Source organism: Diabrotica virgifera, chromosome 5 (genome assembly GCF_917563875.1).
Source record: "Diabrotica virgifera virgifera chromosome 5, PGI_DIABVI_V3a".
Lineage (NCBI taxonomy): Eukaryota > Metazoa > Arthropoda > Insecta > Coleoptera > Chrysomelidae > Diabrotica > Diabrotica virgifera.
In genome coordinates, this window is record NC_065447.1 from 22358133 (window position 1) to 22384900 (window position 26768).

Consider the following 26768-nt stretch of genomic DNA (forward strand, 5'->3'; position numbering starts at 1 on the left):
TTTCTGTTTTCTAAGAGCAGTAAAATGTATTTTGAATTAAATAAATGACATATTATATTCTTCTTTTTATGTCAATAAATTTAATCAAAAAAATTTTTTTTGGGCAGCCTGTATAAGTAATTATGTTAATGTTTATATTACTGATTAGAAAATTCAATTACCTTTCAAATGAGCCACCACACGACCAATATTCTAATTTAAAAAAATCATTGATGACGTAATCATGCCCAGATGGGTGACGTCACTAGTATGATAATAATGCCAAAAAGTCGTAATTTAAAAATAAAAATTAACCTTTCTGGATTTTTTTCCAAAATCGTCCATTCTCGAGAAAATTAATTTATTCCAACCTTTACATGCTCACTGTATGTTGGGCCACACATGTAGATGGTGCTACAGAGGAGCATTAGTTCAGCTCTATTTCAACATATTGTGTTAGTGTGAAAATAAAAAAATAATGTTTAATTTTAAATATTTAATTTAGAATTACTACTTACCTTTTGTTAAATAATTAAATAAAATAAGGACTCACTACATGGCAAGTAAGCAGATGCACCATCTGCAACTGTTGTATAAAGATTAGATTTGGTTGCCAACTAAATCCAACATTGGGATATGCAATATGATATCTGCTTGATATCACATACAATAGATGACATGAAGAACGTGATAAGGAAGCTGGAGGGAAAGGCAGATGAGGTTGGTCTTAAAATCATCACTAATAAGATAGTAGAGATGAGAATAGGAATAAGTGAGCATGGTAAACTATACATCAATCAAGAAGAAATAAAACAGGTTAAAGAATTCTGCTATCTTGATAGTATAATAGTGCAAAAGTTGGAGTTCAGGCAAACATTAAACATAGAATAGGAAAAAGAACAACAGACAACAGGCCTTTGAAATCCTCTCATATCATATCTCAACATAAATTAGCCAAAACACATTTAATAGTATCATCAAATCAATACTACTATATGTGAGGGATACTACGATATGGGAGTGAGACATGAACAATATCAGAAGGAAATGCAAGGAAGAGTTTTTGTAAATAGATTCCCACAAAATATTCTGAAGATGTATTGGCCCAACACCATAACAAATGAAGAATTGTGGAATGCATTAAGACAAAGAAGCAGAGGATGAAGCTAGTAGGTAATAACTCATTCTAACAGGTGGGTAAATAAACTTTGAAAAACACATTTTGATTAATTTTATTATTTAAAGAAATTACAATTTTTATTTAAAATTACTTTATTAGGTACATACCTAACCACTATTACCGAATAATTTATTGACATCGAATTTTTTTATTTGAAGCTCTACTTCTAAAATTTCTTTTTTTCTTGTTGAAAAATACTATCTTACTTCTTTTTTCTAGTCTTGCTGTTTCAATTTTTTTTGTAAAAGATACATTAAGGGTTTCGCTCCCTACATCTTTTACTTTTTTATTTTTTGAACGAGCCTGAGACATCTTGGCTGTCTTCTTGGGCAGGACAGCAGTTGTCGTGGGTGTACTGAGCAGCACAGTGGAAGTAGAGGGTACATTGGATGTCTGCTATGTGTCTTCCAATTGTAGGTAATCTACTTCCACTTGACTGTCTTGTGCAACTATAAAAATAAAAAAAAATTCAATTGTTTTAGATGTACCAGATAGTTTTTTCTTTATAAAAAAAATCTTTCTCGAATTAAGTAGGTAGTTACTTTTATTTATATACTTTAGCTATCTTAATAGCTAAGTGAATAATCTACCTTAATTTAGAATTGGAATAAATAATTATAATAATTAATTCATATTAATAATATTTATTGATATTAATTCTCATATTTTGAGTTTGCTTAAATTTGGTTTACAAAAGATCTTTTTTTTGTTTAATGATGTCTATAGATAGGCACAAGGTCTGGCTATGGGGAACCGCTTATCACCCTTGTTCTCAGATTTATTATTGATCAACATAGAAATAATATCTTTAACAATCAAACTTTAAACAATAATACCTTTCAAAAAATCTTAAATTGACTTAGAACTGTAGGATACAATATCCAATTTAGATGGAAATCTTTCAGATGCCAAAAACATTCTAGATTCACTCAAAAACTTACATCCGGATGTACATACTTACGGAAACAATGGATAAACTTAAGTTAATCTTTAGAAAACCGACTAGACCGACTATACCATACCTCCCTCTTCTAATCATCCTTTTTAACAGAAGGTGGCTTCTTTCTATTGCTACATCCATAGAATACATAAACCTAGCATTATCAGATAATAGTTTTAAATAGTTAAACTAATGGTCACTCTACTACATTTGTGGATAACGTGCTGAACAAAAAAATGTTCTAATTCAGAAGTTTTGTCCAGATCAAGACCATATACAGGTTATTGTTCAGATAATATTGGAAATATTGATCAAGCTTTATATATATAAATAAATTTAAAATTAGTTACCTTTATTTAAATAAATTAATAAAATAAGGACTCACCAGATGTGAAGAAACCAGATGCACTGTCACAACTGTTGGGTAAAGGTTGGATTTGATTGCCAATCAAACTCAACATTTGTGCTCCTACATCTGTGAGACGAGGCCTAAATGTGCCACCACCTGTTGCAAGTATGTCTTTCTGAAAACAATTCATTAGTTCATTACTGATTAAGAAATGAAAGGGTTAAAATCAAAGTGGTGTAAGTCATATTCTTGAAATGATGTAAGCCCTATTTTATAATCTTGATATTATATAGACAGACCTCTTCAGAGAAAAAGTGGTGTGTAAGTTTTTACTGTAAATACTTACACCACTTTTCCTGATGAAAAAATGTCTATTTATCAAAGTTATAAAGCAAGACTTCCATCATTTCACAAATATGACTTACACCTCTTTGGCGTTAACACCCTCAAATACTAAACTTCTATTGTCTCAACACTAGGTTAGTTCCCATCATAAAATTAGTTTCATTGGATTATATTTTTATAAAAATATTTCACTCAGAAATAGTGTAATTCGACTGACCTGGTGTTAAGAGCTTTAAATTTAAGTATACCTACTTTGTCCGCAGTTTGGTCTCTCTTCAACTGGTCCAAAACCTTCTGCTCATTATATTTTTGAATCTGCAATGTAATTAATCCATATAGCTCTAAATCAACCGAAAGTTTTATACACTTACATTTTCCTCTGCTACTTTTTGGCTAGTGACCCTTTTTAAGTTTATATATGCAGTGTTCAGCTGCTTGGGAGTTCTGGGAAATTCAGCGCTATTTTTCCCAGGTTTCATTGTTTTGGTTGGTGGACATAGCATTGGTACATTATTTGTTTTCAATTTAATATGCTTGTATCTGAAAACAAAAATACAATTAGAAATTTGTTCTGTAAGTTAGAAAATTTCGTACTTACTTTCCAATTATTTCCAACAGCAAACATTTCTCTCTCTCTCTCAGTATAATTTTTGCGTGGAGGATTTCCGTTTGTATTGCTCATTTTTAATATATTTTTTAATTATATAAATTATGTAGTTATTTACTATGGATTGAAATTTTTTGGTTATAAAATGAAATTTTGAAGGATGACAGCCGATTGTGACAGTATCGATACCAAATCGTATGTCAGATAATCGATTTTCTACGATCATATAATTTTAAGATGATCGACGTTTGAGAAACTCGTCACTGGTTAACAGTTGATCAAATCTAACAGCTCGATTAGATGATCGAAGATTTGAATAACGTTTCGGAAACCGGCTGTTAGTAATGCGTAATGAAAAAACAAAACTCAAAGGGTGCCCCCCGTTAAGATAGGCAAAATGCCCTCTCAGAATTCAATTTTTTAAATTTTTTTACGTTCTGTGCAATCAAAAAATGAGATAACGCGGATTTTTAGCTCGCCACCCCCCTTACCCCTCCCCCACAGCCAAAAACGTAGATTTTTAGATATCATTTTTTTTAGTTGGGTTGCAATTGATTTTTTTTTTTTTTTTTTTTTTTTCGTGGAATTTATGGCTTTGGTGAGGACCAATTAGCCAGACTATGTTAGATTGTATAAATAGTTTGTGTAAATTGTTTCATAGTATCAAACTTGAGCATGATGTATTCATTTGTTTTGTTAGTAATATGTAGCATTAGTAAAGTGTAAGGTGTTTAATTTTTTTTTTCCTTCCGCGCTAGAGCATCAACCCGGTTCAGCGCCGCGGAGGTTTTAGCCCTCTTTTGTGTTTTTATTATTTTTTTGTTTTCTTTTTTTTTTGTTTTTTTTTTTTTTGTTTTTTTTTTGTTTTTTTTTGTTTTTTTTTGTTTTTTTTTTTGGTTTTTTTTTTAATTGGTTCATTTTTTTTTTACTTGGTTTATTTTTTTATTATTTTTTTTTATTTTTTTTTTGTATTCACCTTTTTTTTCCTTTAATGCTTTACATTTAGTTTGTTTTGCAGAATTGCTTACAAAATTGGTTAGTAATTTTACAATTTTAGTTTACAGTTTATGATGTGTTGATGAAGTACATAAAGTATATTATTATTTCCTGAAAAAATAATACAATTTAGGTCTATTGGAAGGTTTATCTTGTAGTGAATTAAGTTTTTATATAGATTATTAATGTTTACAATATTTATTGGACATTCAAGTAAAACATGTACCAATGTACCCATTTTACCACAACTACACAGTGGATCGTCTGTAATTTTTATTTTGTGCTTATAATAAGGTGTTAGTGCATGGTTTGCACGTATTCGATTTATTGTGGCGACAAAGTTTCTGTTTGGTATTTTGTGAAACCATGGTTTTCTGGGGATCCTTGGCTGGTGTTTACAAAAGTTTGTTCCAGTTGTTGATGCACTGTATAGGTTTTGCCACATCTCATTTATTTTGTTCCTTTGATTTAAGAATAAATCGGACGGGGGTAGTTTAAGATTTAGTTCTTCTCCTGATGTTGGGGCTGTTTTTGCTAAGGCATCCACCATTTCATTACCTGTTATGCCTGCGTGTCCCTTTACCCATAGATATATGACGACTTTATTCTTGATGTGTATCTCATTATGTAAATACAGGATTTTTGCTTCAATATGATTAACTGATCTATTTATTTTAACATTTTTAAGTTTATCTACTGCACTTTTGCTGTCCGTACATATTATAAATTTGTCGTGGTTAGAGCCGAGTACGTATTTCATAGCTTGCACTATTGCTGTTAGTTCTGCAGTGTATATGGAAGCTTCCTTTGGTAAAATAAATTTTTTGTTAGTATTTTCCTCAAAATGGTAAAAGGCACAACTGGTATATTCTTTTGACTTTGATCCATCAGTGAATATAGAATCATAGTTTGGCCAGTATTTGTTTTTTGTTTCGTTGAACTTTGTTTGATTGATACTTGCTACTTCTTCACTTTCAAAATAGTAGGTTCTAATTTCACGTGAAAAAATTTGTTCAGGTGAGTAAATTAAAACTGGAGGGAGTTGGTTGGAATAGAGTATATCTGTAATGTCAGCTATTTCTGAGAAAGATTCTACTATGAGGGGGGTTTTCTTGAAGTGCCAGTATCTATGGGTCAAAACTTGAACTGTTAGTGACTGTACACTATTGAGGTAAGAAGTTTTTTTTGAAATGGTTTTTATCATGAATTTTCTGCTCAATAGTTGTCTTCTTAGTTTAAGAGGAGGTTCCACGGCTTCAGCTTGTATAATGTTTATGGGCGTTGACTTAAGATATCCCAGGCAAACTCTTAAGCATTTATTTTGTTGTATCTCGATTTTATTTAGATGTGTATCTGCTGCTGTTCCATAGAGTTGACTTCCATAATCCATTATTGATCGTACCATTGTTTTGTAGAATAGTAAAGCCGTATTTGGGTCTGCTCCCCACTTTGCTCTACAAAACGCTCTTAGGATATTTATAGAATTACTTGTTTTTTTGATAATTTGGTGGATACAGTCCTTCCATAATAGTTTTCTATCTAGATGCAGACCAAGATATTTTACAGAGTTACTAATACAGAGTTTATATTTTCCTATTGTTAATTGTCTTTGATAGTTGTTTCTGTTTCTAGAGAAAATACATATATTGGTTTTGGACTCGGATATGGAAAGTCCCATGTTGTCTAGGTATTTTTGGATTTTTATAAATTCAGTGTTGATATTTTCTATACATTTGTCCTCTGATTTGCTACTGGTGTAAATAACAACATCATCAGCGTATTGAATGATTTTAGACTTTTGTGATATAACATTTTCTATATCCATTGTGTACAGGCTGTAGAGGATTGGGCTCAGGATACTACCTTGTGGTAATCCAGATCTACATATTCTTGATTCCGAAATTTCTTGATTTATCTTTAAGGAAACTGATCGATTAGAGTAAGCTGATTTTATGAAGTTGGCAAAGGAGGTTGGTAGACCAATATTGATGAGCTTCTCTTCTAGTATATTTATTTGAACATTATCATATGCTGAAGTTATATCCAAAAATGTGGCCAAAGTGCTGTATTTGTGTGTGAATCCTAGATAGATGTCATTTACTAGTATCGTTAGGGGTTCCAAGGAAGATCTTCCCTTTCTAAAAGCATATTGTGAGTCAGGTAATATTTTTTCATTTTCTAGCCAATATTCAAGCCTGTTCTTTATCATTCTTTCCATGGTTTTAAATATACACGATGATAAAGCTATGGGTCTATATGAATCTGCATTTCCATTCTGTTTTCCAGGTTTTTTGATAGGTACTATGATGTATTCTTTCCACATCGGTGGAAAAGGAATCCTATTTATCCAAATCGAATTGAACAATTCCAACAGGGCTTTCTTATGGTCTAAGGGCATTTTATGCAACATATTATATGAAATGTTATCCGCCCCGGGAGATTTATTATTTGTTGATTTAATGCAATGATCGAGTTCCCATAATTGAAATAACGATTGTAGGAAAGAAGTGTTCCTATTTACAGTAGCTATTTGTTGAGTAATGTTGTTTTCGACCCATGGAGGTGAGATTCTTGTGTGGAATTCGCTTATCCAGTCTTCTTTGGGGTCCATTAGGGGTTTATTCGCTTGTTTTCGGTTTTTATATCGGTTTACTTTGTTCCACACTTCTTTAATTGGTGTATTTTGATTTAGATTTTGGCAGTAATTTATCCAACTTTTTTTCTTAGTTTCTTTAAAAGTTTTTTTAGCTACTGCATCAAGTCTTTTATATTCTGTTAGATTATTAAGATTTGGAGCCTGTGTGTAGGTTAAGAAAGCTTGTTTTCTTGCTTTAGCAGCTATGTTACAGGTTTCGTTCCACCAGTCCTTTGAGCAATGATTTCTATTTTGTGCGTTTGATTTTCGTAACGGAATTGCTTTGTCGGCAGCTTTGTTAATATTGTCGATAATGCCCATTAGTGATGATTTTGGTTCTGTTGCTTCAAGGGTAGCGGTGTATACATCCCAATTAGCAGCCTTGAGTCGCCATATATTATGTTTTGTCTGTTTAATTTGCGCAGGTGGAATATTCCTTCCAAATTGTATGTGTATTGGTAAGTGATTAGAGCCATAAGGTTCTTCTAAAGTACACCACGTAATTAGTTGTGTCAGATCCTGTGTACAGAGGGTCAAGTCTACAGCTGACTTCTTATTGTTTGCTAATGTAGGTGATCCGTCGTTTATAATTACTAGGTTGCATAGTTCGATAGCTTCCAAAAGAATCTTGCCATATATATCGTCATATCCATCGTTCCATGCCAAACTATGTGCGTTAAAGTCGCCCCCAATTATGAATGGTTTTGGAATTTGTTCCAAAAAGTTAATCCACTGTTGTAATGATATTCTAGTTCTCGGTTTAAGGTATACTGAAACAAAGTAAATTTTTTTATGTATATATGGAAAATTTACCGAGATACAAGTATGCTCAAAGTTGATTGTAGTTGGAATTGAGACTTCTTGGTATATTAAGTCTGATTTTAATAAAATGGCAGAGCCGCCGTACCCGTCGTCCCGGTCACAGCGAATATTGTTGAAGCCTTTAAAATTATAGTATTTTTCTGCTTTAAACCATGTTTCCGATAGAAGTGCAACGGAGTAGTTGCCCCTATCTAGTAGATATTCTAAGTTATTTTTATTAGAAACTGCCGAACGGCAGTTCCATTGAAGGATATTTATTGCATGGTTGAGGTCTGAGAATGTGATGACGTGTTTCCATTTATAGTTAATTTTACTAAGTTTTCGAGTTCTTCCTTATTTATGTTTATACTTTTTGTTACTAAAACTTTTGTGACAATTTCTATAACTAATTCTAATATTGAATTTATCATGCTCAAGTCTGAAGGAGATGCAACTGGATTTTTATTAATATTTCCCTTATAGTTAATGCTGTCTAATATTCCTCCCGTAGGTAATTGAGATCTAGGGGAAGATATAATTTCATTATGCAAAATTAATGTTGGATCTGGACTATTTGGTCTCTGTCTTTTGAATGTTCGAGAATTTGTACTATTTGAATTATTATTGTAGAATATATTATTAGTTGACATTTTGTTAATTGGATTTGATGGGAATTGGGTGGGTGTATAATTATTGGGATTTAATGGAGGAAAAGTTTTGAGGCAGGAGAGGTTTGTAGTTTGTTCCGTATTTATGGATGTTACTTTTGCATAGGAGTTTCTGGGGAACTGTTTGTTTGCGTCTTGATAACTAATATTATTGGAAGACATAGCGTCTTTAATAAGTTTTTGACGCTGAAATTCTTGACACGCGCTTAAATTTGTAGTAAAATGATCTCCCGAACAGTTAAAACATTTTGGAGTGAGATCGGTCTTTTTACAATCTTTTGAGTTGTGGGATTCTTGACATTTATCGCACCTAGCCTTGCTCTTACACTGCCCACCTGTATGTCCAAATCGAAGACAATTAAAGCATAATAGCACCTTTTGTTTGTATGGTTCGACTTCCTTTAGTACCTTGTTGATTGTTATATATTTTGGTAGCACTTGTGACTTAAAACTAACTACGCATGTTTTTGTTGGAATGTATTGAGTACCGTTTTCATCTACTTGTCTTCGATTTAATCTTGTGACTTGAAGGACTTCAAATTTACAGTGTAAATCGTACATTTTTATTCTGTTTTTAACATACTCTACTGAAAATTCTGTGGAAATATCTTTTATTACGCCCTGTCTAACTAAAAGAAACTTAGGAATGTATATGTCTAGATTATTTTTTATAAATATTGCTTCATTTTTTTTAGATATGATATAGTTAGCCGATTTATAATCTTTAAATTTTATACGTATTTTATTTCTTCCTACTGCGTCAATGCTAACAATTTTTTCATCAATTTCTTTAAAATTTGTGATAATAATGTCACCTATCCTTAACGCGTTTAATCTGCCTTTAAAATCGGGTGAATTATTTTCTAAATACGCGTAAAAAGGTCCTAGGTCGTTTTGTCGGTAAAGAAATTCCTCCCTTTTTGTTCCTACTTCTTTGTTAATGTTATTTGTTATTGAAGTGTGTACATTAGCAAAGTCATTATCGATAATGGGTTTATTATTAACAAGTTTTGTGGTACTTATCTGTGTAACTGGAACAAGATTTTGGAATCCTAATAGCTCCTCCTTTGAAGATGTTGCATGTTCTGTATCCATTTGGGTTTCTAAAACATTTTTATCGGGGGCGTCGCCCCCGCTAACTGCACTCATAACTTTTTAATGTTTTTATTCCGATTTCGCTTTTTTATTTGGTGTAATTAATTTACTTTTAAAGTTCACAAAATATTTATTTAAATATCTAATTTATAGACACCGGTTTTAAAAAACAAGCTTCTTTCCTACGCACGTCTGACTACCACGACGAATGGAAGCTAAGTGTGCAATTGATTTAAAAATTTCAAAAAATTCACACGTGTAGCTGAGGCTTTTGCAAAACATGTCTATTTTTTATGGATCCTTAGGTCGAGTGTACATAACCTCAAATTTTTTTTTTACTTTTTAAAACCTATAACTTTTTTTTTTGGAGGGGGCTGCAGGTCCAATTTTTTTTTGCATTTTGTGTATTTTATCAAAAGCTATCTCTCTGATTTTTTTCAGATTTTTCCGTCAGGTGCGCCATCTTGAAAAATTCGGAAAACTGTTTTTTAGGGGGTTTTGGGGATTTTCTCCATTTTATAGACTGCAACATAGATCAACTCAAGGTTTTGTTAATAGATTATGTATAATTTGAAATAAATGAGTATTTTAGGTTTATCAAAAATTGGGCAAAATACCTTTAAACCCCCAAAAAACCATGTTTTTTTAAATTATGTAAGGGTTTTTGCGGGCTTAATACTATTATTTTTTGAGATCGATACAGCCTGAATATTTTTTTTTTCATTTTTTTACGTTATATGTGAATAAAAAATAAGACTAATCGCATTTTTAGCACACCACCCCCCCTGCCCCCACAAAACGTCAATTTTTCTATTTTTTTTTTTGTTTGTTTAAAGTTGCAATTAATTTAAAAATTTTATGAGGCGTCTACAAAACATATCTATTTTTTATAGACCCGTGTAGGTCGAGTGTACAATACATATAACCTCAAAATTCCTTTTTTATTTTTTTTTAAAACGTATTTTTGACTTCCAATCGAAATTTTTTTTAAAACGTCCAATGAATATTGTACATCTCTCTCTCTCTCTCTCTCTCTCTCTCGCGGACGGCCGCTTCAATACATGCTTAGCGCTCATTTTTAATTATTAAAAATAATAATTAGTAATAAAATAATGACAAAAATTTCTTTAGGCTATTGCAGGGGGCTTTAAACTTTGAGTTGGTCACTTTATGACTTTCATAATAATAATTTTTAATCGAGTTATTAAGCCATGAAAATGGTCATTTTCGCGTTTTTCAAATTTGAAATTGCATGTAACTCGACAACAGTCAATTTTATAGAAAAATCACAAAGATACCTTTTTTACTCAGCTTGATCTAGAGAATCTAAAACAAATTTGTCCGAAGTGAAAAAATTGATTTTTTGAATTCGTTTAAAAAATGTTTTAACAATTTTCCGACCGCGGTACTGCCTGGCACTGGCACCTTGTGGATTTGTTATAAGGACCTGTTTTTGAGTAAGTTTGTGCAAAAAAATTAATCGGAATAATTTACCTAACGGGACAAGCATACAGCGTGGACTATTTGCATTAGGAGCCAAACGTAGATGGTTTGTAATTTGTAAAATACACAAGAGACAAAAAAAATTAGCAGCCATCGCCAAAAAAAGTTATACGTACCTATTAAAAAAAATAATAAGGTTATAATATGTACACTCGACCTTAGGGTCCTTAAAAATAGACGTTCTGTAAAAGCCTCAGCTCTGCGTGTGAATTTTTTGTAATTTATAATTTAATAATTAGGTAATAACTATTCTAAATGCGACATAAGCTACAATTTAACTAAAAAATGATTTTATTAACGTTTCGACGTCAACCACGGACGTCGTTGTCAAAACACAAAATATAAATAAATTAAACAAAAATGTTGCTTGGTAAAAAAATCTTCTAATAATTTAATTTAATGTGACTTATTTATATAGATCATCCCAAACCATTTTTTCAGTGCGTCACAGATTATCGAATTCTCTCTATCGCATTACAGATGGAAAATGAAATCATTTTTTAGTTAAATTGTGGCTTATTTCCCATTTAGAATAGTTAATTACAAAAATGCCACAAAGAAATAGCTTCAGAACAACATTTATAATCTAATTGCAAACCAACTTAAAAAAAAATAAAATCGAAAAATTAACATTTTTGGCTGTGGGGGAGGGGGAATAGGGGAAGTGGGCTAAAATTGCGGTGAGTCCTAATTTTTTAAAATCATATAGAACGTAAAAAATAAAAAAAATATTCAGGCTGTATCGACCTCAAAAAATATAATTGGACCCGCAAAAATCCTTACAAAATTTTAAACAAACATGGTTTTTGGGGGGTTTAAAAGTGTTTCGCCCAATTTTTGAATATCCTAATATACTCAGTTATTTCAAATTATACCTAATCTATTAACAAAACCTTGAGTTGATCTATGTTGCAGTCTATAAAATGGAGAAAATCCCCAAAACCCCCTAAAAAACAGTTTTCCGAATTTTTCAAGATGGCGCACCTGACGGAAAAATCTGAAAAAAATCAGAGAGATAGCTTTTGATAAAATACACAAAATGCAAAAAAAATTGGACCTGCAGCCCCCTCCAAAAAAAAGTTATAGGATTTAAAAAAGTTAAAAAAAAATTTGAGGTTATGTACACTTGACCTAAGGGTCCATAAAAAATAGGCATGATTTGCAAAAGCCTCAGCTACACGTGTAAATTTTTTGAAATTTTTAAATTAGTTGCAACCCAACTAAAAAAAGTTAAATCTAAACATCTACGTTTTTGGCTGTGGGGGGAGGGGTAAGGGGGGTGGCGAGCTAAAAATCCGCGTTATCTCATTTTTTAATTGCACAGAACGTAAAAAAAATAAAAAGATTGAATTCTAAGAGTGAGGGCATTTTGCCTATCTTAACGGGGGGTACCCTTTGTTGGTTTAAATTCGACAAGTTAGTGACAGTATCAAGTTCTTTCACACGATTATGATAGAAAGAAGGCAAAGACTATTTTCGCAAGTGTTTCCAGTTTACAAATCAATCAAAAGTAATTTACCGCAACAACCAGTCGACCATTAATAACACCTGTCGAATCCAACAAATTTTGTTGGTTTTTTCCGCGAAGAATAAACCGAAACTAAATTATATCCGAGAAAAAAATATGAAATGATTAAAAATATCGATTCAATATTTATTTATATTTCAATAGAAATAAAATTCGCACGCGGTTCTTTACTCAACTTGAACGAACAAGTATTCTGAAAATTCTTGGAATCCCCAATAGAGCTGCGCTAAATTTATAAAAATAAATTAAAGATTGATAGTAGTTGTTGGCAAATATTCTTTTAGAAGTGTGTCTTAGAAAAGGGCATTTAGGAAAAAATAAATCGATTTTTAAGGGGCTATACTATGTAGTGTAAAAGTACGAAATTCATATACATTTTTTGGGAACTTCTAAAATAAAAAGTACTGTACCAATTGTTTTGAAAATTTGCATGAGCATTTACTATTAAAAGAAGTTAGTACTATTAAAAGAAGTTAGTTTACTATTAAAAGAAGAAGCGTTAAACAAAACTGCCAAAAACATAGAAAAAAGCATCATTGCAAAATCTATTACCGATGTATGTAGTGAAGCTAATAATTGCTGTTTCAAAGAAAACCAAATAGCCGTTTCAATTAAAAATAAATCAATAAAACATGACATAAATATTTACAAAAGCAGACAAAGGTAACACTACTATTGCTATCGACAAACGAGACTATAATAACAAAACAATAGAATTTTTAACTAACCAAAACAGTACAAAACTAAACAAAGACCCCACAGAAAAATACCGAAAACAAATTAAACTAGCCATTGAAAATTCAAAATAAATACTAAATCCAACAGAACAGAAATACCTCAACATTATGAACCCACAACCTCCTAAATTATACTCTTTTATTAAACTACACAAACCTGACCACCCAATAAGACCTGTAGTTTCTTTTTATACAGCTCCGTCATATAAACTTTCAAAAAAACTGTCAGATATTATTACAGAATACACTAAATTTTCACCTAAATTCACCGTAAAAAATACACTGGAACTAGTTAATAAAATACATTTTCAATTGCCCAACAACTCCAGACTAATTTCATTTGACGTAAAAAATCTTTTTCCTAGTGTTCCTCCTACAGAAACTTTTGTTTTAGTTAAGAATCTTTTAGACCGTAATAGTACAAATCCGATCATTGCATCTGAAATTTTACACCTTCTTGAAATTTGCATAAATCAAGATTATTTTGAATTCAATAATCAAATATACACAAACAACAGTGCAGGACTTATTATGGGTAATCCTCTAAGCCCATTGCTATCAGATATATTTATGAACCAACTTGAAACAACAATTTCTAAACATCCCGTATTTAAACAGTTCTTATATTGGTGGAGATACGTGGATGATATACTAGTATGCTTTACAGTAACTAACAGACAACTTGACCAATTTCTATCATATATTAATTCACTTCATAATAATATTGAGTTTACAATAGAAACAGAACAGAATAACTCCATAAACTTTCTAGATGTAACGATTTCCAGACTACACAACAAACATGAGTTCTCCGTATATCATAAACCTACCCATACTGACACAACTATACACAATTCATCATCCCATCCTACACAACACAAATTAGCAGCCTACCATAGCATGATACATAGACTGACAGAAATTCCCATGACAAAAAATAACTTCGAGATAGAACTAAACATCATTAAACAAATAGCAGTAAACAACGGCTATAACGAACAAACAGTTAACAAAATTTTAAACCAAAAACTCCATAAGAAAGCCCTGAAATTAGTGTATCCACCACCACAGAAAGAACCCATTACCTTCTGCTCTCTCACATATACTGGCAAGATAACAACAAAAATAGCCAGATACATAAAAAAGAAAGGAATAACACCAGCTTTCAGAACTAACAACAACTTAAGCAAATATATTAAGAACAATAAAAGCCGAAAGAGAAAGCAACTACAGAGTGGTGTGTACAAACTAACGTGTGGTGACTGTCCGAAAACGTACATCGGTCAAACTGGCAGAACTTTTGACAAACGGATAGCAGAACACAAAAGGGCATTCAACAATAGAAAAACAGACACTTCTACATACGCACTTCACCTTCTAGATCATAATCATTCTTTCAATGAAGAGTTTCAAATTCTGCATATTCAAAATAAAGGCCTTAAGCTATCTTTTTTAGAATCTATGGAAATTAATAAACTGAAAAATACAGATATAATTCTGAATGATCAACTCGAGACAAACAGCTCCCCACTCCTCAACCTCTTCAGTTGAAGACTTAAAAAGGCAAACACATTGTAAACTATATCACTTGAGAAAGGCACTCTGCCGAAACAGCTGTAGTCACTTAGTTATAATAAATTCTGTGGAAGTATAGAAAACAAACGTTTTCAGTGTTTTCAGTGATGTCGGTCGAATCCATCAATTATTAAAAGAAGTATACGTAAAACAATTTTCATATAAAAATATTGAAAACTAATTTATTAATGCGCCATCTACTGACACCGTGAAAATAAAAACATGTTCCACTGCTGCAGTGATTGGGACTGACTAATAGAGATCCTGAAACATAAAATTTCGAAGTGATTATTGAAATATTAGCCCGATCAGGGGACGCAAAATTTTACGAAAACCTCCAAAAAAATAAAGGAAGGATGAAAATTTGGGAATAGGTAGTTGAAATTGTCTATTATTATATAAGAAAAAGTTTACAATTCTACATCCCCTCCATTTTACAAAAATTGGAAAATACGGGGTGGAAAAATTTTTCTCGGGAGTGAAAAAATATTCGTTCAAAATGAGTCCGGAATTGGATAAAATGGCTAATTCTAAGTAACTTTTTCTAAAAAAATATTCATAGTAAAAATATAGCTTATAAAAAATTGAAAAAAATGGTGTCTGCGTGAGGTCTGCAGACCCAGTAGAAGCAGAGTTGCAGCTAATGAAATGTAGGTTCTTCTTCGTCAAATTCCAAATCGAATATTTCAATGTGAAATAACCAAAAAACGGAGCACTTTTCGGGGAGAATTTATTACAACTTTTTTAAAGTGTTTAAAAAAAGGTTTATTTTTGTTTAAAAAAAAACTTAACAGTAAAAGTAGGTGAGTTACGCTCAAAATATTTTTGGTCCCTTTTATTTTTTGGTAAAAAAATGGCGAAAATCACCACTTAATTAGCTTCTCAAATAAAATTAATCGTTACCGCTTTACAAGCTACTTTACTTATGTATTGTTTATATTATCTATAAAGTAACGTTTACACGTATCCAGTAACTGGCGCCAGTCTCACTGGAATGCGAGTGCTTGACTAAGACAGCGCTGGATAGGTTCGTTTACACGTATCCAGTAACTGGCGCCAATCTCACTGGCACTCTTATTAAAAATCCTAATACGGCCACTGAAACCACAGTTACGACAGCGCCAGCGACTGGAACGTTGTGTTTACACGTGTCTACAACCACTGGCACGGGGTTAGAGGGGACGCGGACGAGTGCCACTGGCACGAAAAATAGACCAGCCTTCTATTCGAGACAGCGCTGGACTGGAACAAAAAAGCGTTTACATGATGCCAGCACTGTCGTTCCAGTGCGACTGGCGCCAGTTACTGGATACATGTAAACGCGCCTTTAAGGTAAATGCGCCTTATAGTTTCATTGGTTCAAAGTGCTCAGTTTTGAAAAAAAAATCGGTTCAAAATAAAACATTTTTTTTAATTGTGAACAAAATCGTAATTGTTTATGGAATTCACTTAAAAACAATTAGGAATACCAAAATCTCAAAAATCTCAAAGAGTAATAAAATGTACGTTTTGCTTTTCTGAATATTTTTGATTTTTTGTTTTCTTGTTAGACAAAAATTGGCTATGCTATGACTGTTCAAAATTTGCCTAAACTCGTTCAAGCCATTTTAACTACATCTTTTTCAAAATGAAGCACTTTGAACCGATGAAACTTACAGATCATATATAAATAATACACAGAAAAAGACTTGTGAAGTGGTATAATGTTAAAATTTATATGTGATGGTAATTAGGGGGTAATTTTCACGATTTTTTTACCAAAACATAAAAGGGACCAACAATATTTTAAGCGTAATTCACTTATTTTTAATATTACAAGTTTTTTAAAAAAACAAAAATAAACCTTTTTTAAACACTTTAAAAAAGTTAAAATGAGTTTTCCCCTAAAAGTGCTCCGTTTTTGGGTTATTTCACATTGAAATATTCGATTTGGAATTTGACGAAGAAGAACCTACTTTTCATTAGCTGCAACTCTGCTTCTACTGGGTCTACAGACCTCACGTATACACCATTTTTTTTCAATTTTTTATGGGCTATATTTTTGCTAAGAATATTTTTTCGCTAAAATACTTACTTTTTGAGTTATCTCCGAAAAAACATGTTTTATTTTGTTAAACATGAACATATTCACTCTCAAATAACTCGAAAAGTATTGACTTAGTGAAAAAACTGTATAGAAGAAAAATTGTTTAGAATTAGTCATCTTCGAGAGGGGGGTATTCCCCTCCATTTTTGTAAAATGGAGGGGATGTATAATTGTAAACTGTTTCTTATATAATAATAGACAATTTCAACTACCTCTTCCCAAATTTTCATCCTTCCTTTATTTTTTTTTGGGGTCAGATTGTTCTGTGATCGGGCTACATAAGTTATTTCCTATACTATCAACTAGGATTTTTGAAAAATATTAAAATTTGGAAAAATGACGAAGTGTTGAAAAGAATTTTTAAAATTAGCTAAAAAATTTTCAGTTTCAAGAACCGCCAAATTGACATTTTTTATCCGATAAAAAACCCCTAGTTGATGGTATAGACCAGCGGTTCTCAATCTGTGGTACATGTATACCTCGTCCAATTTACTTACCGTTGCACGTCATCCACGCCATAGCCTGTGACACGATACCAACACGAAATATCTAGGCGGTAGGTGTGTTCCCCTTTAGAATCATTTTGATTCTAAAAAAGAACACACCCACCGCCTAAATATTTCGTGTTGGTATCGTGTCACAGGCTATGGCGCGGATGACGTGCAACGGTAAGTAAATTGGACGAGGTATCAGTCACAATTACTGAATAGTTTACACCTTTATTTTTATATTGGAATACTGTAAAATTGCAGTGTCGTACCGATTTACTAAATGTCAAATTGCTTGTCAACAATTTTAGTGCGTATTGAAAAATAAAATAAGAAGTTATTAAAATTGTCCAAAATGCCGTTTATATCACGCGCAAAACCAAAACTAATTGCCAAACTCAATAATTTTAACTCAATTTTATTTAAAAAAAAAATGCCTTTCTATACTTTCCGTTTTGTTAAATTTGGTAAAATAGATTTATTTTATTTTGATTTTTCAATTTTAATCAACCTATTCTGGTTCCGCCACTGGTAACGTCACTTTGACGTAAAAGGTGCGTTTAAACGAGGTAAAAATTCAAAAAATTTGCCACTGGATATTAAAGGGTGTAAACTATTCAGTGATTGTGACTGTACCACTGGTGGTACACATCAGTATTTGCGGTGGTACACAAAACAACAACAAAAAATTAAAATTGTAGTACTTAGTAAGTCTTGATAATAATATCTAAAAATATAGGCGGTACCAAAAATACTGCAAATAACTGTATGTGGTACCGTGGTACATGACTCAGAAAGGTTGAGAACCGCTGTCATAGAATATAGAAAATAACATATTTCAATAATAACTTTGAAATTTTATGTTTCATGATCTCTGTTAGTCCCAATCACTGCAGCAGTTGAGCTATGTTTTTATTTTCACGGTGTCAGTAGATGGCGCATTAATAAATTAGTTTTCAATATTTTTATATGAAAATTGTTTTATATGTAGTCCTTTTTATAATAAATGTTCACGCCAATTTTCATAACAATTGGTACAGTACTTTTTATTTTAGAAATTCCCAAAAAAGTATATGAATTTCTTACTTTTACACTAGGAATTTTACACTTAAATACATCTTCTATCTACTTGCAACTTTTTGCACATTGTGTTCAGGATGACGTCAGGAAAAAAGAGTAAAATAGAAAAATGGGTGGACTTGCATAATTGCAGACATGAACTGGATTCAAAAGTGTATGCAAGTGTTGGGGACATATCGAATTTTATGAAAACATGTCAAAAAGTCAAAATCAGTATATTATGGGCCAGATTTTGTTATACGGGGGATTTTGGGGTCGCCAATCCCCGAAGCACCTGGTGCTCAGGTTTACTGCTAAGGCACGTAATCTTCTGGAGTTTAGAGGGTACTAAATTGATGCAAACAGATTACTCGGAGGTTTTGCGATTTCTGTGACCTAGTGCCCAAGGTGACTGCTAAGGCACGTCATCTTTTGGTGATTGGATGGTTTTCGGCACTAAATTAATGCAAATAGAATACTTGGAGGTTTTTAGGATCTCTGAACACAAATACGCCATCAGAATCGATCCTCTGAGTACCTGCTGCCTAGAGTACTGCTAAGGTTCGTCATTTTTTGGAGTTTCGAGAATTTTCGGCAATATATTGATGCAAACAGATTATTCGGAGGTTTTTCGGGATCGCTGAACACGAATACGTCATCAGAACCAAGCCCCGGAGTACCTGGTGCTCTGGTGGTACTGCTAAGGCACGTCATTTTGTGGAGTTTTGAGGGTTTTCGGCACTAAATTGATTTAAATAGATTAATCGGGGGGTTTTGGGGGTTGCTGAACATGAACATGACATTTGAAACGACCCTCGGAGCATCTAGTGACGAGGGTGACTGTTATGTACGTCATGTACGTTTTCGGGATTCCTGCGTACAATGCTCGGTTTGTTGTGGCAATTAACCAGCACATCAAAATTTATCAATGTGACACTCATTATCTACTATATTGTATTGAATGCATTTTTGAATTTTACCGTAACATGCAATATAAAAAAGAGATATAATATAAAAAGGATATAATATATAATATATATACATAATATAAAATACTTTATTTCATTCCTTCCCTGAAGATATTTTACTGTATCGTTACAAGCGTCCATAAAAACTTCAATGAAAGCACCGCCATACTTCTAAATTCGACTAAACGTAATAAAACATTTTCGTATTGCGTTTTCCGTTTTCTTTTTGTTTTATAGGGATCAGAATTACCGAGATGTGAATAATACGAGATTATTCGGTTTAGTTGGCTTACTTCTCATAACGTACAAGTCACGTTATAATTTTTTTATACAAGATATGGTTTTTTTTCGCCGTAAGGGCCTATGTATGCGTCTTTCCGCCAATTATATTCTTATTCGACGTAGCGTACTTTTATTTATAGCTGTAATAAATGCTTTTTATCTTGTTTTTCACATTGTTTGATAATTGATTACAGGGAAAGTTGGGATGTTTAAAATTTGTCTAATATAACATGTTTTTCTCTGTAGGTCCTGTAATATCTTTAAAAACTTGTAATGTCAAAATAGTGGCATTGCTATAGGTGCTAGTCTGAATCTCGTGCGTTTGCAGATGTACATTCTTTAACGGTAAAATATTGCAAAACCTCTAAATTTTAAAGAACCGCTTGGATTGACATGAAGTTTGGCGTACACGTAGCTAACAAGTCAAAGAAAAAAAGTGATATTGTGCCGATATGTGCTTTTGCCCCGGGGGTGGTTTTCACCCCCTCATGAGGGTGAAAAAATATTCGTTCAAAGTAAGTCCGAAAATGGATAAACTGACTAATTTTAAGTAACTTTTGTTCTATAGAGTTTTTTCACTAAGTCAATACATTTTGAGTTATTTGCCAGTGAATATGTTCATTTTTTCAACAAAATTACCACGCTTTGAGGTGGTTTTTCGCAAATAACTCAAATAGTAAGTATTTTGTCAAAAAAACATTCTTAGCAAAAATATAGCCTGCAAAAAATTTAAAAAAATGGTATATATATATATATATATATATATATATATATATATATATATATATATATATATATATATCACGTCTCTATACCTAGCAGAAGCAGAGTTATAGCTAATTAAAAGTAGGTTCATATTCGTCAAATTCCAAATGGTATACTTTAACGTGAAATAACCAAAAATGAAGCACATTTCGGGAAAACTCATTACAACGTATTTAAATTGTTTAAAAAAAAGCTTCATTTTTGATTTATAAAAAAAAATTCTAGCATCAAAAGTAAACCAGTTAGGTACGCTCAAAATAAAGTTAGTCCTTTTTTTTTGGTAAATAAATCGGGAAAATCACTCCCTAATTAGTATTTCAAATGAACTTAATCGTTTACGACTTCACAAGTTTCTTGACTCGTGTATGTATTGTTTATATGATCTGTAAGTTTCATCTGTTCAAAGTCCTTATTTTTGAAAGGGCAGTAGTAAAAAGGGGTAGAACGAGTTACTGATCACGAATGTATGCAAATTTAGAAACACCAAATCTTAATCAATTTTTGTCTAACAGAAAAACAAAAAAATACATGATATTCAGAAAAGCAATGCTGATTTTTTTTGTTTTTCGAGATTTTTGGTATCTCTAACAATTTTTAGTTATTGTTATCAAGTTATTTTGAAAAAAAGCATATTTTTCAATATTAAAATTTTTAAAAATTTTATTTTAAAACCAAATTTTTTTAAAAATAAGCACTTTGAATCGATGAAACTTACAGATCATATAAACACAACATAAGTAAAATAATTTGTGGAGCGGTAACGATTAATTTCATTTATGTTACTAATTAGGGGGTGGTCTTCCCAATTTTTTTTGCCAAAACAAAAGAGACCAACTTTATTTTGAGCGTAGCTTGTTTAAATTTAATGCTAGAAACTTTTTATAAAAACAGAAATAAAGCTTTTTTAAACACTTTGAAAAAGTTAAAATAGGTTTTCCCCAAAAAGTGCTTAATTTTTTGGATATTTCACTCCGGAATATTCTATTTGAACTTTGGTGAATATGAATCTATTTTTCATTGGCTATAACTCTGGTTCTACGAGGTCCAGAGACCTAACGCGTACACCATTTTTTTTTACTTTTTTAGAGGCTCTATTTTTGCTAAGAACGTTTTTTTTTGACAAAATACTTACTTTTAAAGTTATTTGCGAAAAACCTTCTAAAAATGTAATTATTTTGTTGAAAAATGAACATATTCACTCCAAATAACTCGAAAAGTGTTGACTTGGCGAAAAAGCTCTATAGAACAAAAGTTACTTAAAATTTCCGGACTTATTTTGGACATATATTTTTCACCCCCAAGAGGGGGTGAAAGTCACCCCCAGGGCAAAAGCACACATCGGTACAATATCACTTTTTTTCTTTGACATGTAAGCTATGCGTATGCCAAATTTCATGTCAATCCAAGCGGTTCTTTACAATTTAGAGCAAAAACCGTGAAATAATGTAGGTACTAATAAGCAACAACACGAATAAGTGTGCTAAAAGAATAATTACATCAAGCATCTAAGCTCTTCTTTGAAGAAGTATATTTATAAAGAGTATAATATACTATTTACATAAAGATTATTGGAGAATCGAAAAATTACACTAAAGGCAAGCGTCCACAGACCCGCATCGTACGCATCGGACGCATCGTACGCAACGGATTTTAGTTTGCCTTGTACAGAAACTTATGTAACCGCGTCCACTGATCCGCATCGTACGGATCGCATTATCGATTGTCAAACTAAAATCCGTTGCGTACGATGCGGGTCTGTGGACGCTTGACTTAAAATAGCAATTCCGCCAGTGGCGTAGAATTTGGGAACGGTCAACCTCAACTGTCGTACGCCTCTGGTAATAGCTAGAAACGTTTATTTGACATAATTTAACATGATTTCATAGGGTGTATAATACCTACACTTTCTGCCAAGTATGACAAGGATACGTGGAATAGTTTTAAAATACTAAGCAAAAATAGTTTTTAAATTTTTAAATAAAACTGAGTAAGGAGCCACATTTTCTTTAAGTGATTTGGGTTAAATCTTTATATTTTGAGGCCTAGAATCTACAACTCAGAGATTGGACATTCTTAATGAAACACCCTGTATAACGTTTACTATAAAATATATTTACTCTTGAGCCGTTTCTTTTCCATATCGAGTTTTTCTTGTCATTAATTTTTCTTTAACATTTAATTTTTTTCTGTAATACGCCTTTCAATATTATTCTACGACTAATAATTGTAAAGTACAAGCGAAATCTGCGACCCCATTTGCTAATTGAAACATTAATTGTTTTGAGAAATACCCAACACCTCTGTAAAAGCAGTTAAAACTTCCAAACAGTGGTTAAAACTATCCAACAATACCTAAAGCTCCGGCCAGTTTTTGGAAGTTTAATACATTTGATCCCTTGTTTCGCAATCGCTTAAAACATGACTAATTGTTGTAAGGAACATAAATTTTGGTTCCTAAATAGATTTAAATTGTTCCTGTAGTAGTTTAACCGCTAACCTATACAAAATTAAATATTTAATGGGAAATAATTTCAAGATTTTTTTATATAACTATAATAGGTCTGGATCCCGCGTATGATAAAAAAGTTGATTAATAGCAAGCTGGAAATTTGTTAATAGCTTAAGGGTGTCTAGTCGGACAAACTTTGATATATGGGAACACTGGAACAGGGGAAGTTTTAATTGTGGAACAGGTTAAAAATTTGGAACGGCCAGACCACGAAAACGGCACATTTATTTTGTCCGAGAGAACAGACTTAAACTCTCCGAACAGAGATTAAACTCTCATGCAAAAACCAGACTGATATTTATCACCTGTCATAATTCCTGTCATTTGACATATTCTACATGTTCCACTCATTAAAATGCCCATTTGGTGATAAGTAGCAGTCTGATTTTTGCATGAGAGTTTAATATCTGTTCGGAGAGTTTAAGTCTGTTCTGTCGGACAAAATACATGTGCCGTTTTCGTGGTCTGACCGTTCCAAATTTTTAACCTGTTCCACAATTAAAACTTCCCCTGTTCCAGTGTTCCCGTATATCAAAGTTTGTCCGACTAGACACCGTTAAGCTATTAACAAATTTTCAGCTTGCTATTAATCAACTTTTTTTTCATACGCGGGATCCAGTACTATAAGACTTACAACAGACGAGGACGAAACATAGTTGACCAAGTTTCCATAGTGCGAGAAATTCAAGCAGAAAACTACGAATATGGAAAACTAACGATCTTCTTCTTCTTTAGCCTGTGTGCATCCACTTTCTGGACAAAGGCCTCCCCCATGAGCTCTCCACTCTTCTCTGTTTTGTGCTATTCGGTGCCAGTTTCTCCCCACTTTGGCTTTGATGTCGCCTAGCCATCATTTTTGTGGTTGTCCTCTACTACGACTGTGTTCGCGTGGTCTCCAATATACAATGTTTCTCGTCCACCTGTCGTTGTTTTGCCGTGCCACGTGTCCCACCCAGTTCCATTTCATTTGCGCAATTCTTCCAATTACATCTACCACGTATTGAATGGGTTGCATATGTGAGTCCATATTAAATATAGTAATGAAACACAGACTTACTCACAATCATGTAATTATACTTTGACGACCGGTTTCGATCTCTACAATATACAGATCATCTTCAGGTCGGCGTTACAAGTAGTTAAATGCTACAATAAGAGAAAACTTGTGTTAGACCAGTGTCTGATTGAAGAGATGTTAATAGAAAGCCAAATTTAAAAAATTTTAAAAAAAATTTTTTATAAAATTTCTTGAAATAAAGGTTTGCAACTGTTGACATTTCAGAAAATTGGTATATACAATGTCACACCTATGAGTAAAAATGCTCATAGGCATGTATGTGCAAATGGGTGCATACAGTTTGAATTTGTTGAAATTAAAATTTTTAACCATTAAAAACAAAATAAAGATAAACTGACTTAAATATGCTTCCAAATTCAAAGTAGTAATAATAAAAGAGATAGTAATATTGTTCTAATCTACTTACATGCCGTTACAAGGATTGCGTTGCAACTTAGTTGTTGTCATATTAGTACGTCCAAATTATGCTAATTGGTTTGTTGGGATAGTGATAGGGTAAACAGACATGTTACGTAGGTTAAAACACAGTAAGATTTCGAATTTGGAATGGATCCTGAAGGAAGATGCGTATGTGAAACGGGTGATGTTTTGTTCGAATGGAGAAAGACACCCATTCCAATTTGGAATGGATCCTGAAGGAAGATGCGTATGTGAAACGGGTGATGTTTTGTTCGAACAAAACATCACCCGTTTCACATACGCATCTTCCTTCAGGATCCATTCCAAATTCGAAATCTTACTGTGTTTTAACCTACGTAACATGTCTGTTTACCCTATCACTATCCCAACAAACCAATTAGCATAATTTGGACGTACTAATATGACAACAACTAAGTTGCAACGCAATCCTTGTAACGGCATGTAAGTAGATTAGAACAATATTACTATCTCTTTTATTATTACTACTTTGAATTTGGAAGCATATTTAAGTCAGTTTATCTTTATTTTGTTTTTAATGGTTAAAAATTTTAATTTCAACAAATTCAAACTGTATGCACCCATTTGCACATACATGCCTATGAGCATTTTTACTCATAGGTGTGACATTGTATATACCAATTTTCTGAAATGTCAACAGTTGCAAACCTTTATTTCAAGAAATTTTATAAAAAATTTTTTTAAAATTTTTTAAATTTGGCTTTCTATTAACATCTCTTCAATCAGACACTGGTCTAACACAAGTTTTCTCTTATTGTAGCATTTAACTACTTGTAACGCCGACCTGAAGATGATCTGTATATTGTAGAGATCGAAACCGGTCGTCAAAGTATAATTAAATGATTGTGAGTAAGTCTGTGTTTCATTACTATATTTACATCTACCACCTTTACCGCATCTACCTGCGCCATTAAATTCAGAATATACCTAGTGTTTGAAAATTTTGAATTATGTTTAGCCATGAAATTTGTAGGTACTATGTTTGGCTCAATTTATGTGTGCGAAGCCGCTTGATCAAGAATGAACTTTATTAAAAACCGATAGGTACATATCTCAGCTAAGAGATGAATATCTCAACTTCCTAATGAGAATCAGTTGCACTAAACGCACTCCAAACTTAAAACAAGTTTTACCTTTTACATAACAAAAATGTCATTTTTCCCTCTGATAATTTTTGATAATATCCCGTTGTCAAGTATTTTACGTCAGACGCCCTTCGTTGCTACGCAAAAATACATTCAGTGATATTAATAAGAATTAATGTTTTACAACTTTTCACAGAGAACAACAAGAAACAGGTTTAGCAAATATTCAGGCGAATAAATCAATAAAATATTAGTTAAAATGATTTAAAAAGACAGTTTTATTCATGAAATAATCGTACCGAATTACTCTCGAGCTTGAATTGTCGATTTGTTTTGCTCTCGCGACACTTTGACATAATTTCATTGCCCTTCGGGTCGTGAAATTAAAACTGTCAAAGTGTCACTCAGGATACAAATCGATAATTTTAGAGCAATCGTGTAATTACTACTGATTATTTCATTCATAGGAGATTCTGACCAATAGAAAGCTACAGAAATCTAAATCAAGCTGATAATTTTTGATAATTTCCCGTCGTCAAGTATATTACGTCAGATGCCCTTCGTTGCTATGAAAAAATACATTCAGTGACATTAATGACAATTAATGTTTTAAAAATTATAAAAGTGATGACTTTCAACCGTAAAATATTTATAACAACTGTGTTTAATTGTACTAATTTGTACTTACATAAATAAATTACAATAAAATTTTGGTTTTGAACAGTTTTATTCATGAAATAATCGCAACAAATTGCACTCGATCTCTAAAATTAATATAGAATTTTTGCCCTCGTGACACTTTGACATAATTTCACTCGCCTTCGGCTCGTGAAATTAAAACTGCCAAAGTGTCACTCGGGAAAAATTCAATAATGTTAGAGCTCTTGTGCAATTACTACTGATTATTTCATTCATAGGAGATTCTGACCAATAGAAAGCTACAGAAATCTAAATTAAATTGATAATTTTTGATAATTTCCCGTCATCAAGTATATTACGTCAGATGCCTTTCGTTGCTACGAAAAAATACATTCAGTGACATTAATGACAATTATTGTTTTAAAAATTATAA

General features: G+C 32.2%; 2 protein-coding genes across 2 annotated transcripts in view; one reads left to right on the forward strand and one right to left on the reverse strand.

Annotated features, from left to right (window-relative positions):
* Nucleotides 1-26768, forward strand: part of LOC114332988 (protogenin A-like) — a 470567-nt gene that overhangs the window by 253447 nt on the left and 190352 nt on the right. The window lies entirely within an intron of this gene.
* Nucleotides 1196-3740, reverse strand: LOC126884952 (uncharacterized). Its single transcript, XM_050651315.1, has 5 exons — nucleotides 3392-3740; nucleotides 3165-3333; nucleotides 3046-3108; nucleotides 2485-2623; nucleotides 1196-1608 (listed from the first exon to the last, which is right to left on the reverse strand). Exons 2-5 carry the CDS (start codon nucleotides 3294-3296, stop codon nucleotides 1556-1558), a joined length of 387 nt encoding a protein of 128 aa, XP_050507272.1. The 5' UTR covers nucleotides 3297-3333; nucleotides 3392-3740; the 3' UTR covers nucleotides 1196-1555.